The 15187-nt window shown below is 29.7% G+C and overlaps 2 protein-coding genes across 2 annotated transcripts in view; one reads left to right on the top strand and one right to left on the bottom strand.

Moving 5' to 3' along the window:
* The window catches only part of LOC111636183 (p21-activated protein kinase-interacting protein 1-like), a 14590-nt gene extending 11698 nt beyond the window's left edge, over nt 1–2892 (bottom strand). Inside the window, exons 1-3 of the mRNA XM_023381382.1 lie at nt 2409–2892; nt 2101–2263; nt 928–1048 (exon numbers count right to left, since the gene is read on the bottom strand). Of these exons, the coding sequence (XP_023237150.1) occupies nt 928–1048; nt 2101–2263; nt 2409–2474 (350 nt within the window). The 5' untranslated portion in view covers nt 2475–2892. The remainder of the gene's footprint in view (nt 1–927; nt 1049–2100; nt 2264–2408) is intronic.
* Nucleotides 2893–6247: 3355 nt separating this feature from the next.
* LOC111636327 (band 4.1-like protein 1) overlaps nt 6248–15187 on the top strand; it is a 33014-nt gene continuing 24074 nt past the window's right edge. The window contains exon 1 of the mRNA XM_023381551.1: nt 6248–6423. The gene's annotated coding sequence lies outside the window, so the exon portion shown is untranslated. The remainder of the gene's footprint in view (nt 6424–15187) is intronic.

Below are 15187 nucleotides of genomic sequence, written 5' to 3'. Positions count from 1 at the left end.
AGATAAATATATATATATTTATCTTTGACTTTACATTGTTCCATAATTATTCTTACCATACTTTATAAATATGAATTTTAGAATTTTTTAATACACTACAAACAAATTCTAGAAAATTAATAATAAAGTCTTGTAATTTAAGCCTATACTGTTGTAGGAATCTTCTTTGCAATTATAACAATTTAAGACATTTAAAATTTTCTCAAAATAATTAAAAACTATCAATTATATTATTATTTGTTGATAAATAAATGACTGTTTAAATAAACATACAGGTGTCCCAATAATCTTTCTAGACACCTATTATATAAATTCATAACACAAAAATGAAGTAATCTATTGAAATGTAATTTGTGGTAAAAGAAAGAATTACTCAAAAAGTATTTTATTAACATACATTCAATAAATCTTTGAATTCCACAGACTGCTACAGAACACTTCTCTAAACTGTTCCACAGATTCATCCGATGTCAAAGGCAACATAATCTCAAGTGTTGAACACTTCCTGTGTCTAAAATTTCTTCATCCGAACATAAATTGAAGAAACACTTGATGGTGTCTTTTTGTACTTCTTGCAATACTTTCTTTGCATAGTTATGATGACTTTGTTTCAGCTAACCACAATACACAATCTGCTTTTTCCTATATTATCACCATTTTTAATTCTGCAAACTACTAATATAAACTTTCTTTTACTGTAAACTGTATTTCAATAAACCATTTCATTTTTGTGTTATGAATTTGTATAATAATAAAGATCTTTCTTAAACATCCTATAAATTGAAACAAACTTATTCCAAACATTCATTTTGATCATTCTACTATGCATCTGTTCATATTAAATTTTAATTTAAAAATAATGAAGGATACCTAAATAAATATTTAATAAATAATTAATAAAAATATTTCAACAAATTTAAAACTTACTTATGTCCCTTTAATGTCTTAAGACATTTCCAATTTGAAGAAGACCAGACACATATTGTCCCATCTTCACTACTACTGAATAAATGAGAATCCTTGAAAAAACTCAAGCAGGTAATTGTTCCTATTAAACAATAATTAATTATTATAAACTATTACTTTCAATGATCAATTACATAAATTTAAATAATAATTTCTGTAAAAAATAATACTTCTAAAAATTCAATCATAAAATAATTATCTTTTATTACAATAAAAATAAAATTTTAATAATGTACAATTTCTGTAAAATCATGACAAAACTTGCCTAATTATTAATGAAGTGGTAAGCTAGATACTGCATTAAACAAATATCTGTTAATTCTAAAATATTTGAAAGAACAACAATAATACTTTACATATAAATCAAATGAAATAAAAATTACTGATTTCTGTACTTGAATGTTCTTTATGATTTAATGATATTCATTCATTGTCTTAAGTGAAAGAAATGTTACCACACTTAACTAAAATAAATGTTCTATATCTTTTTCTGATTGTGCCAAATGAAATGTTCATCAAAACCAGTTTATACTATTATAAGACAATATATAAATAGTAATAATCATTTTCAGAAATCTTATGATATAAAAATATCTTACCACTATGTTGAACTATGTTTCCAATTTCCTTTTTTGTTTTTAAATTGAATATCTGAATAGTTTCATCAATACCTCCCGAAACTAAAAATTTATGCGAAGTTGCTATACAACGAATAGGTCCAATATGTGCTTGACAAGCAAATGTTTGTTGTAATTTATAATCCTAAACAAAACATATTAAGACTGTATTAACTATTTCTCTTTAATTAAGAAATCAAATTCAATTATTTAAATTTAAATATATAAATACTTTAACTATTTAAATTTTCATATATATTAAATGTTTGCATTTTTCTACAAATANTGAAATAAAAATTACTGATTTCTGTACTTGAATGTTCTTTATGATTTAATGATATTCATTCATTGTCTTAAGTGAAAGAAATGTTACCACACTTAACTAAAATAAATGTTCTATATCTTTTTCTGATTGTGCCAAATGAAATGTTCATCAAAACCAGTTTATACTATTATAAGACAATATATAAATAGTAATAATCATTTTCAGAAATCTTATGATATAAAAATATCTTACCACTATGTTGAACTATGTTTCCAATTTCCTTTTTTGTTTTTAAATTGAATATCTGAATAGTTTCATCAATACCTCCCGAAACTAAAAATTTATGCGAAGTTGCTATACAACGAATAGGTCCAATATGTGCTTGACAAGCAAATGTTTGTTGTAATTTATAATCCTAAACAAAACATATTAAGACTGTATTAACTATTTCTCTTTAAGAAATCAAATTCAATTATTTAAATTTAAATATATAAATACTTTAACTATTTAAATTTTCATATATATTAAATGTTTGCATTTTTCTACAAATATTAACAAACCTGTTTTTCTTTTATTAATTTATAGCCTAACAGATAGTGCTCATAAGTTCCGACTATAACTTCCATGTTAAAAGTTACAGACCACGTGTTGAAATACGATGTGAAATACGCTGTCAACAAATTAAGTGTTACAGTGTTGCCAATTATACAAATAATCTTGTTTTCAAATTTATAATTACATACACTAATATTTTACTTAATAAACAAATTAGATTAAATTACTTTTAAAAACAAATATATATATATTTTTCGTAAAGCAAAACAAATGTCGCTGAACAATTGAGTCCTAATAGTCGAGATTTTTTTTGTAACTCTTTCCGCCCTGTGGGCACTAAGAAGGCCTCTTTTAGCAAGTCCATTATGGGTTCGGCTAGGTCCACAATAGGGCGGCCGGGTGATGAGACACGGGGCCGACATATTCGGTCGGATTACTCCCCGAAAAATTCCTGGAATTTTTCAACCCGTTCGGAGTCGATTCCGGATCCTCCAGAGTGGTAGACTGCCACCTTGACCGCTCGGCCATTCGGCCGTCTTGACCCGGGACCTAGGATAAATCCGGGTAGGTCGAAGACTCCACAGGAATTTTTTAAGTGTAAATCGTTGCGGACCTTACACCTTCAACTTTTAACGTAATCTATCGAAGAACACTGAACTTATTTCTATGCATGGTAGAAGATTTTTCTGCAATGGTTTCTGTTCTTTGTGTATCTTAACACAGCACAGATTTTGTTTTATTTTAGTTTTTATTACTAAAAGTTGTTAAAAACAATTTTAAAGTTCTGAAATTTTGAGTAGAAGTCTCCTAAATATTAAGTATTCTTTACAACACATTCAATCACATATACTTGTAAATTATTAAATAAAGGAAGAAGACATTTTCCTACATTTATACATCATAGTAATTTAAAGGATTCCTTAGGTTTAATTTCATGTAAATAATAAGCACATCAGCGTCGTGCCGTGACATTTAATAGTAGGAAAGCTGTGTTTCTGTAAGAAGCCGACTTCCAGGGGCAATCAGTTAATTGCGCGTCAGTGATGGTCAAGGGTCCATTCGTATCGTTTGTTCGATAAGCCGGTAAAAACCGTAGACTTCTCTAAATGTATTTTTAATTAATACCACAATTACATTCCGAATCGTTAGCCACGATATAAGGGCTACAATTATAAATAAAATAATAAAAACTTACTTAGTGAAATAAAATATGTGGTGGATGTACTGTACAGTACATACCTGGTACAAAATATTCTTCAATTATATTAATATATTTTTAAAGAAAATTATAATTAAATATAACTTTGTAAAGAAACGTACATAAAAATAACATAAAATCTTCTTTACTTTTTAAATCTGAAAACAATCCACTTATTCAAATAGCTCCCTACGAGTGACTAATGGATGGAATCAGAGACGGTCCTGATAGGTGCATGCACGCGGGCTGCAAATACCGAGGGTGCCGATACCGGTCAATGTCAAATGCCTCTTTTGTCGCATCACTAGTATACCTAAAAGGACGCGACAGGGTTGTTGTACATTTTAAACGTTTCTCGCCATAGCTGTAAAAATCTAAATATGTTAAACTTAATAAATCGTCCGTCGTTTGTTTTCTAACTAATTAGTTTTAGGACCAGGGTCCACGGAAATTTCCAAAATTTACAACTTTTCGGACATTGCCATTGAACTGGAAAAATTTCTCTCTTTATTACATCTAATATTACGAAGAAATCAGTCCCCACTATACTCGGCTATAGATTGGTTCTAACCGAACCAAATTTTACTTAAACAAAAGCTTAACCAGCTTTTGTTTAAGTAAAATTTTGGCTCTTTCGTCAGGGTTTTGTTTATGTCCCCAATTCCCTAATCGCTTAATTATTTAACTACTTCTTAAGTAGAAATAAGTCGAAACCAGTTACTTTGTACTCGAATATTGGTAGTCTCGGGGAAAAAAGTGGAAAGACAAATTTTATGACAAACGGATACATAAATCGTAAATTTAAAGAAAATAAATTCTAGAGCTTTTCCTGTACCTCGTGCATCTCTCTCATTCATTAAATTTAGTTATAAATGATGCTGTCAAAGTAACGGTTAATTTTTTAACATTATACAAGAATTGTACACGTTTTTTCCTACATCCCCTTAAAAATGGGACATACGAAATCGTAATATCACTGGTTTAACATTGAAATTCGTAATATAAAATCGGAAAGCGGAATAAAAATATCAAATATTATAATGGATTTTTTTAAACTCATGTCAACTATATAGAACTATCATAAAAACATACAGGTGGATTCTTATCGGTTGGGTTAAGTTATAAATCTACTCGCGATTCACGTAATCGGGCGAGGGCGGTCAAATATCTAGCGGGCAGGCGGCTAACAGCCCAGAACCGGTCCTGGATAGAATTGGATGAGTTATACGTGTAGCATCCACCCGAGGTTCTAGGCTTCCACCGGCTAAACCGGGCGAGGTTGGTGCTCTGTAAAGCGCGTGCGCGAATCTGGCTTTTTTGGATGCTGACGATACAGCGCTTCCACTCCGCCACTAATATTCGAATATACAATAGCAATATTAATTTTTTTTACGTGTACTATAGAAATTTGTAATAAGATGCATAATGCGGTTATAATAAAATATTGTGCGATTATTTTCATATAATTAAAATTAATATGTATTTATTTTTTAGAAAATACAAGGGAAGGGGCGCATCTACCGCTTCCAATGACGGCACACCACTGAAGCACATTGTTCAATAAGTACCAAATAATATATTAATTTTATAAAAATTATCGATGATAAAATAATTCTTACTTTACAAGTTACAGATTAATGCTATAATTTCATTAAGTACAAAAATTTACTTACGTGATTATTCATGATATTTTGAATTGCTTCAATAAAATCTAACTTGTATTTCCTTTATTAAATTTAATACAAAAAGTAGCAATTAGAGGATCTTGCAATCAGGAGGCAATCAGGTGAAATTTGAAATTTCCTGGCTAGTTATCTTTTTCCAACAGCTTTTAAATGAATAAAATGGTCACATTATTCCTATCTAGAAGATATTCTAGCAAGATAAAGAGAGGATAAAAACTAATCTTTCATAATAAAGTAATTATAAAATAACAACTTTAAACTGCTGTAATAAGGTTATAATAATAATAATAATATTCTATGTTTAAGGATAACAAGCAACTTGAATAATTGGAAAAAAGCAGTATGCCAATTATATTTTATTTATATATTTATAGGACAACTTTAGAAACACGCATAGCTCACACGTTGCAAGTTAATTACTGTCGTAAAAATTGGTGTTTTTAGTGATGCTAAGAATACTTATTTACTTTTTAAAATTCTCTCCGCCTTGTGGGCACTAATGAAACCTTATTTAGCAAGCCCATTATGGGTTCGACCAGGCTGGGTGATGAGGGACGGGGCCCGACATATCCAGACGGACCATCCCCCGAAAAATTCCTGAGGATTTTTCCACCCGTACGGATTCGATCCCGGGTTCCAAGAGAGGTAAACTGCTATCTTGACCGCTTGGCCATCCCAAATTCCTCATAGAGATAGGCCGACATCTTAATTTCATTATATACTTATAAAATGTAATTTCAAAACTTTTCTTGAAACTATTTGTATAATTATACGCTTTATATGACGTAGAAATATTTATAAAATTTACTTAATTATAAAATTATATCTAATAATAAACCGTTGTTGATATTTGGCAACTTTAATCCGAATACATTGAATGCGGACGCCATCTATCGAGCGTGATGGGTCCTAAAAGTGGTGTATACGGCATGGATCGGACAGGAGCCACTGGCCAATCAGGGCAATGCACTCCGTCTATGCGGTTTATTTTCATAATATTATCATGTATCTCTCCGCGCCGGTTGAAACGACTGAAAAGTGTCATTTAAAATTCTTCTTTCTATCTGTTATTATAAATTAAATCAATAAACAGTAAATCTTTACCGTTTGCCTTCAAAAATTATCGTTTTCTGGAAGGTAAGTAAAATTCTAATGCTATTTTACCAGCTAAGAAAATCAACGATATGGGTGTTCCTATAAATCCGTTTCGTTCATGCGATAAATAAGTAAAATGATTTATTTTAAACCAGAAAAAAAATTTTTTTTTCTTTTTTTAAATATCCGGCCATTATCTAATGAATTCTTAATAATTTATGAATCTAATAAATAAATTTACATCTTTAGTATTTTTTAAATCGCGCATTTTTTCTTAAAGCTAGATCATTTGTGCGCTATATGTGAAGTTTGTTATGCAGTGAATACATTTTTACTGGAACACAAATTAAATTATAAGCACAAACACATTTTCATTACTTGTTTATGAAATTGATTACTTATATTAAATCAGAAAAATAAGCAGATGTTATTTTTTCATTTATTTAATATTTTTTTATTCTAATTTCCAGAAAATCAATGAATTTAATTTGGAAAAATAAAATAAACTAATTTTTTTTTTTTTTAAGTTGAAATTCTTTAAATTTGTTTTTTGTATTATATACAATTATTTGTGGTTTATTTGTGTGTTTATATAATGAATATTTTAGAAATTTAAAATAATATTTGTTAAAATTTAAGTCATGGGACAACATCAGACCCCTGCATTGCATCTTCGATGCTTTAAAATTAATTGTAGCTTATAACTTGAAATTATATGCAGTAACGTAAGTTCTTAAATCAATTAGAGTGTATATGTATATATGTATATATATATATATAAATATCCCAAGAACACAATGTATATATATTAAATTTGCATTTTTTAAAAAAATTTGAAGAAAGAAAAAGGATTTGTTTTAATAAAACAACTAAAAAAAATTATAATAAAAAATATTTTATTAAATTATCACTTTTTGAAATATTTTAAAATAATATTTTCAGTTTGATTTATTAAAATAAGCATATTTTAAATTTATTGTTGAAATATAAAATTTTTAAATAAAACAAAACTTTATTTTATATATCCAATAAATAAACATACCATATATATATGGTATGTTTTATTTTAAGGTAAATTTATTTTAAGGTATAGTTCCATTTCTTAGAAAGTTGCTATTACTGATTAAATTGACTGTTTATATATATAAACAGTCAATTTAATCAGTAATAGCAACTTTCCATATAAGGTTTTAAATATGTAAAAATGAGATGAAATTTTAACAGGACTTGCATAAGTAGGATTAAGGTATGTTACAGCATCAAAAAAATTCTGAAAAGAAATTACCATTGCTATTGGGTTGTTCAGAAAGTAATTTTGTTTTTTTTTTCCTGTGGAAAAAAACACAATATTTTTATAATAAATAAATATTTTATTGAATTATATATCGACCATCTTGGTCAAATACCTGTTGTCATCGTTTCTGGTAGTAGCATGATTCCACGTTCATAAAAGTTTTGATCTTTGCTTACAAAAAACAGATCCAAGTGATTTTTGACATTTTCATTTCAAGTAAATGTCTTAGTTTAAAAAATTTTGTATAGACCAGAACAAGTAATAATCTGAAGATGCCTGGTGATAGCACATCCCATCTAAGTTATAACAGTTTCTGAGGAGTTACCAAACTTGTGTGAAATTTGGCATTATCATGGTAAAACACTACATCTTTTTTGTTGGTCAATTCTGGCCTTTTCTGTTTGATGGTATTACTCAATTTGTTTACTCGATGGCAGTATACTTTTGAATTAATTGTTAAATTGTCTGATAAAAGCTCAAAAAAAAAAATTCCTTAAAATCCCACCAAAGAGAGCAACTCTCTTTTTAAGAACATGTGGAACCCATATATTGAGCTTTGAAATAAAACCAATTCATTTCAAGTAATCGTAAACAGTTCATTTTAACAAATTTAATTTCTTAGTGACTTCATGTGTTGTTATTTGCAGTTTGCTTCAATGGAGTACCTTTATTTTGTTTTCATTGGCTTTAACTGCCCATCCAGAACGTGGTGCATCTTCAGTATTGAAATTGCGAGAACGAAATTTTGTAAACCAGTTTTTGCACTGTCTTTCTCTCAACACATCATCTCCATACATGTACCACAATTTTTTTCTTGCTTGAACAGCATTTTGATTTTTTGGTAATAAAAAAGCAAAATATACTGAAAATGATGCTTTTGATTTTCCATATTTATTGGGACACTGAAAAAAAAAACAATTATACAGAATAAAACAAAATTTTTTACAAATAAGCCTTAAAATGTCAGCTATCAAAGTATATAATGAAAATTTGGTTTAAAATGAAATTGGCTAGTAAAAATACATCTAATTAATTCCTCTAGTAATAAAAAAATGAAATTACTTTCCAAAGAACCCAGTAGATTAAAAATTATGAAAGACAACTTTCTCATTTAGAACTTATTATGTTCATAATTTATAATAATAAGTTCTGAATGAGAAAAGAACAAATTAGTGTTAACTAGAGACACACAAATTACCTTATGTACTTTTCCAGCAACTTAATTTTTAATCAAACTAACATTTTCTACTTGATTAATTAATAACCCTTTATTAGGTTTTTGAACAGAGAATCAGTTTGGAACGATATTTAAAATTACATTATTTTTGAATGATTTTAAATTAGTGATATTGTAGTGTCCTATGAGCACCGAGGTTACTCTGGACAAAGAGTAGGGTAAAAGACTACTGTTACTCGAGGATTTTACACGAGACAAACAACATGTATCAATAATAAGAAAATATTTAATGAATGTCAATTACGATAAACTAGGGTTTATCACTACAAAATTTACATAAAAAATTTTAAAATGCTAGCGTCAATATTTAACTAGTCTTCACGGACACAGAAATAGAAACATTTACTTTTTTTTTATACAAACACTTCACAGAAATAATTCCTACGTTGAACTAATCTGTACGTCTCTTCAAAAAACTCCTGTTGTATTTCAGGGTCGTCTAAAAATTGGTATCGTCCATGTAGCTCCGTCAATGCAGATGGATTCCGCATGTGGTGAATCCCCGTCTTCCTTTGTTTCAGTCCACTAGTACTACTCGTCCACTCCGGCGCACCTCAGCCCATCCGTCTCAGTCCTTGTCCACCCAGAAAAAGGGTACCGTACACATGGGATGGCAAATTTTATAAGTCCTGCCATCGTGCACGTCACCACTCGTGAACACAGCACAGCCAATCGAGACAACTGGGCTGTACCACCCAAGTAAAAGATGGTTTTTCACAAAAAAAACGAAAGTTACAAATTACAAAAAGAAAACAGGTACGGAAAACGAACCTTGCACAAGAAAGGTATATAAATACAAGTGCCTATCCCAAGAACAATAGTGACGCAGCACTACAATATTAAAATATTTCTTCAAATTCATATAAACAGAAAATTTGTTCATTGTCAATATTGGTTTTTCTTTGAAATCAACAAAGTTTATTTCAAAGATTTGGAATAAAGTTCCAAGATATTTTAAGATCTAAAGAAAACTTGAAAACTACTTTATTGAAATATTGACAGTATTGCAAATATAATTTATGATAGAAGTTATTTGAACTACTCAATGCAGATACATGTTATAGATTTTCACTATATTTTCACAGGTCTGGATAGGTCTAAAAATATCTGGAGATATTTCGACTTGTCCATTCGGATATGTTGGGCCCCATCTCTCACTACCCGGCCACCCCATTGTGGGCCGGGTTTACATAGTTGTGGTTTACTCCTTGTTTTAAATGCTTTTTTTTTTTTTTTAAACAATTTAAAACAAGGAGTAAACCACAACTATATTACTTACAGAAGTAGTAAACTTCTGTAACTCCAGTTAAGTAAACTTAAATAATGACAAACTTTTAACCAAAGTATCTGGTTTTATTCAATATATCTTATTTAATTTATTGCAGAGATATAATATTGTAGAAGTTCAAAATTTATACTATTAGTAAAGAGAGGAGACCATTAATTTGGAAAATTTCAAGAGATAAATTGAGAAAAATGAGATCTAAGTAATTGTTACAATTATGATAGATTGAAAATATGCAAGACTGTTTAAGATTGTACTCTCATTGACAAAAAAGTTATGCTCACAGCTACAATTGGCTGATTACTATAAAACTTGGCATACAGCTGTCTCAGATAGTATAGAAATGATTACAGTAGTGGTCTGATTGCATACCAGGTAATGCTACAAGAGTGCCTTAAAATTGCTACTCCAATATCCTATAAAAAAGCTTGTGAAGGCTTACTGTGTTCAGAATTTTCAGCATGTTTCTATGTCATTGTGAATGTGAGTCATGACTATACAAAGTCTGTTTGATATCATTATCAACTCTATATAAACATCACACAACATAAAAATGCTTAATCTTTTTCAGGAGTACTTTTCAGAATGTTGAATTCTCAAAAAGACTACTGTTTTTATATTATGCACATTGCAGTGTAGTCAAAGACATTATGCACAGCTGATGGAGTTTGAGAAAGGCCTCTTCATTCGTCTGAGGGGAACAGAAAGGTCATTTTGTTGAATTGTTTGCCATCTGGGCCATTCTAATCTGACTGTGACATGGCTTTGAGGCAATGGCTACATGAAGACTTATATATATCTGGTAGGCAGATTCTGAATGTCTCAGACAGACCACCAAGATGATTGTTTGATCAAGAGGCAACACAAATACAGTAGAGCGTCAATTATCCGAAATAATTCCAGTCGGCAAATTTAAATTTTCGCCAGTGCTGTGGCGCTGCAATCTTTGGCTATGTTTTCGGCTACTCAAATATTTTACGTTTTTGATACTAAATTAACTTCTAAAGTATAATTTTTTATTGTTTTTATATTTTTCAATATATTTATTTTGTTTGTATAAAATAAAAAAATAATTTTTAACGATACAATAGTCTTTGTTAGGCTTAATGTCGATGAAAATTCAATGCGAAGTGACACGCAATGGAGAAAAATTTCAACATGGGATAGGTTAATATATTTTTTCGTACATAATTGGTTATCCGAAATATCAATTTTCTGAACAACCCCATCCCCAATTGATTTGGATAATCGACGCTCTACTGTAGTTGCAATATCATCTTTGTTCACCATCCAGAGACAGGTGGCAGTCTTGCTACAGAACTTTGTCTTTTCCTGCATTATTGACAGGAAACTAATAGAGGCAAAATTTATGTACATAACAATTGCTGCACATCCTGTTATTAGCACCCCAATATCATCAGCTTTGCATTGGTACTATGACACAGAAGCATGGATTGCTATAGACTGGCAGTGTGTCTTTAGCAAGGAATTCCAGTTTTGTTCAGGAATAGATAATCACCAGTGGGATTGAGTAGTCCAGTAGTCCTCTATACTGATACAGTATAGAGGACTACTGGTGAGACTTCAATCCCACCTTTACTGTTGAATGGCCATGATGACCACTGCTAGTATGCTAGTCTGGAAAGTCATCTCATGTAACAGCATTGACCATAACAGTAGTACAACAGACACTGACAGCACAGTATTATATTCAGGACATCCTGCACTCTCATATTGTCTTTCATGATAGATCCAGCTTTGGCTGATTGCATGCATTACTGACTAAAATGCATAAGGTCTTCTCCCAAATAAATGAAATACTTTTATCTGAACTTTGCCAGAGTAGACAGACATTTGACTATAATGGATCACATCTGTGTTCAAGTACCCTCTGGACAGTTCTGTGTTGGATCTACCAACTCTGGCTCTCTCTCTTCAAGATGATAGCAAAGCATGTTTAGTTAGTTAAAGGAACATGCTTCCTTTCCCTCTCAATGATTGGTGTTTAGTCACTATTTACATTTATTTGTTTTAACTAAATTAATTTAAAAAGTTTGTTTGAATGTAATTTTAAATTACCTAAAAAGTTTCATTTAGTAATGTTTTTATACAAAAAATACTCAGTTATTTTAGAAATAATATTTTTTTTCAACTTTAAATATTTTTAAGAAATAGATTTTCCTGTAAAAACCAAGTCTTAAAAATCCAATTTTAAAATCTGTTTTATTTTAATGTACAGTAGCCTCTTGTTATATTGCACATGTAGAGAGATTAAGTAAATGAACAATATATCAGATGGTGAGATATAACTAATGTATCTATCTGTTAATTATTTTTGCTTCTATATCCTTACCGTACTTTTATTGATTTCTGTTTGTATCCTTGTCTACTTTGGACTTTGTTTATTGATATCTGTATCATAATATTGAATCTGTAATTGAATTGAAAATAATCTGTATCATAAATTGGAAACACAAATTCAACATGCAAAGTAACAAAAATATATGATGTGAGAAATAAACAAAGTTTGTTTCATAACTTTGTTTATTTCTCACATCATACTGAATAATTTCCTGAAAAAATACATTTCAAATCTAAACATTCTGTTTCCTACCTATAAGCGAAAAGAATATCTGTTCAATTTGCACTCTTCATTGTTTCATAAAGAACCTTCAGAATAATTTATACCTGGGCAACAGCAGGCCAAGCTTATATATATATGCACAAGTATAAAAAATTGCAATTTTACATTTTATTTCAAAGGTTAAAATCACATTTTAAATTATTTAAAATAAATGTTTCAATTTATTTAAAATAATTTTAAAAATAACTTCCTAAAGAATACTATTTTTTTTCTTTTAATTAAACTGATTATTTAATTTATTAATTCATAGAGGACATTTACAATTTCATTACAGAATAATTTTCAATTTGCAATTTAAGAAAATTTATTATTTTTCATTTTTTTTTAAAAATATTTTTATGGTCTTTTTTTATTGACAGATATTTTTCTTACAAGTTAGTATTTTTTGTTGTTATCAATTCAGATTGAATGCAATTTAAAAGCATACATAAAATAAAAAATGCATAATATGTATATTAGGTTTTTCTTTCAAGAGAATGAAAGTGATTTACAATAGATCATCAGTTATCTGAATACTGATCAACCGAAACATCGGTTAACCAAAAGCATTCCAGTCAACAAATTCAAATTTCTGCTAATGCTGTGGTGTTGTAGCACTCTCCCCCTCCCTGCCAACCTAAACTGTAGGCCTAGTTTAATGTACAGGTAACCCCCGTATAACACGGCACTTCTATAGCACGGATTCACTCTAACACGGTTTGAGAATTGGTACCATCCCCCGTATAACACGGTACTTTTATAGCACGGATTCACTCTGACATGGTTCGAGAATTGGGTAAAACCCTCGTACAACAGGAAATGTAATAAATTTTTACATACTTAAGTAATAATAGTTCACGAAAATTATTATTTTCGTGAACTATTAGTACTTAAGTATGTAAATTTTCTCTTCTCGCCTTCTGTCGATACACGTGGTCCTTCTCGAAACTTGTTTCAATGTTGCCAGATCGCGACGCTTCTGCTTCTGATGTTGCCGAATGTTTTTCCCTTATTCCATACTTGCTTTATTCTTCATAAGTGCTTAGCACCATATAAGGAAATTTATAAAGACCTTTTAACTAGAAGCAAGCAATCTAAAATTACATACATTTTGCAAAAGGTAAAGCATGGATCTGAAGATAATGCAGAAAAATGCTCAGAGGATAAGGATAACTTGCCAAAAAGAAAACGCTCTCGGTTAATTAATAGTGTTTTTAGTGATGACGAAGAAAACATTGTTTAATTTATATTAATATGTATCACTTAAAAAAATTTTAATGAAGATATTTATCTTAATTATGAAAATATACTAGCATGTTTTTTAATTTTTGGAACCTAACCCTCCTTTTCGTATTAGTTCTTTGTTTCGTATAACACGGATTCGCATAACACGGCAATTTTTTGGAACGTAACTACTGTGTTATACAGGGGTTACCTGTACTACATTATGTAAGGTATGTATTTGTAAGACGTGTGATACAAATTATATACAGTACAGTTTTGTGTTTAATATATTTTTTCATAAATGATCAGTTATCCAAAAATCAGTTATCTGAACAACCCCAGTCCCAAATTGTCTTGGATAATCGATGCTCTACTGTATATAATTGATTATTGGGCTGCAATTTGAAAAAATTGTTCACCTATAAATTTTCACTGTCATCTGTCTGTTTTTCATTAATCTCAAGAATAGAGTTAGATAGATGAAATCCGAGACCAGATTTGGAAACTGAAGGAGGAGGAGGCCCTGATTAACTATATATGAACTTTTTATGCAAAGCAGAAGTCATGTTATTTCAATTCAAAAATTTTTCCCTGAAAGGTTAGATAGATAATTGGCACAATTCTATTGTTAAACAAAAGTATGATGTATATGGGCAAGCCACTACTAATTTGAGGTGGAGAGCATATAGTTTAAATTAAATAAATTTTAATCATCTCAGTAACTTTAGTTTTATTCTGCTGTTACAGTCAAAACCCGTTTTTAGTTAGAACGCGTTTTAACTAGTTGAAACTAGTTTATACTGAATGTCTTTGTTAAAACCCGTTTTGTCTAGTTGAAACTAGTTTATACTGAATGTCTTTGTTAAAACCCGTTTTGTCTAGTTGAAACTAGTTTATACTGAATGTCTTTGTTAAAACCCGTTTTGTCTAGTTGAAACTAGTTTATACTGAATGTCTTTGTTAAAACCCGTTTTGTCTAGTTGAAACTAGTTTATACTGAATGTCTTTGTTAAAACCCGTTTTGTCTAGTTGAAACTAGTTTATACTGAATGTCTTTGTTAAAACCCGTTTTGTCTAGTTGAAACTAGTTTATACTGAATGTCTTTGTTAAAACCCGTTTTGTCTAGTTGAAACTAGTTTATA

Source organism: Centruroides sculpturatus, unplaced genomic scaffold (genome assembly GCF_000671375.1).
Source record: "Centruroides sculpturatus isolate CEXI.00-Female unplaced genomic scaffold, Cexi_2.0 scaffold158, whole genome shotgun sequence".
Classification (NCBI taxonomy): Eukaryota; Metazoa; Arthropoda; class Arachnida; order Scorpiones; family Buthidae; genus Centruroides; species Centruroides sculpturatus.
Note: the sequence above shows the minus strand (reverse complement) of the source record. Positions and strands in the feature narration are given on the sequence as shown.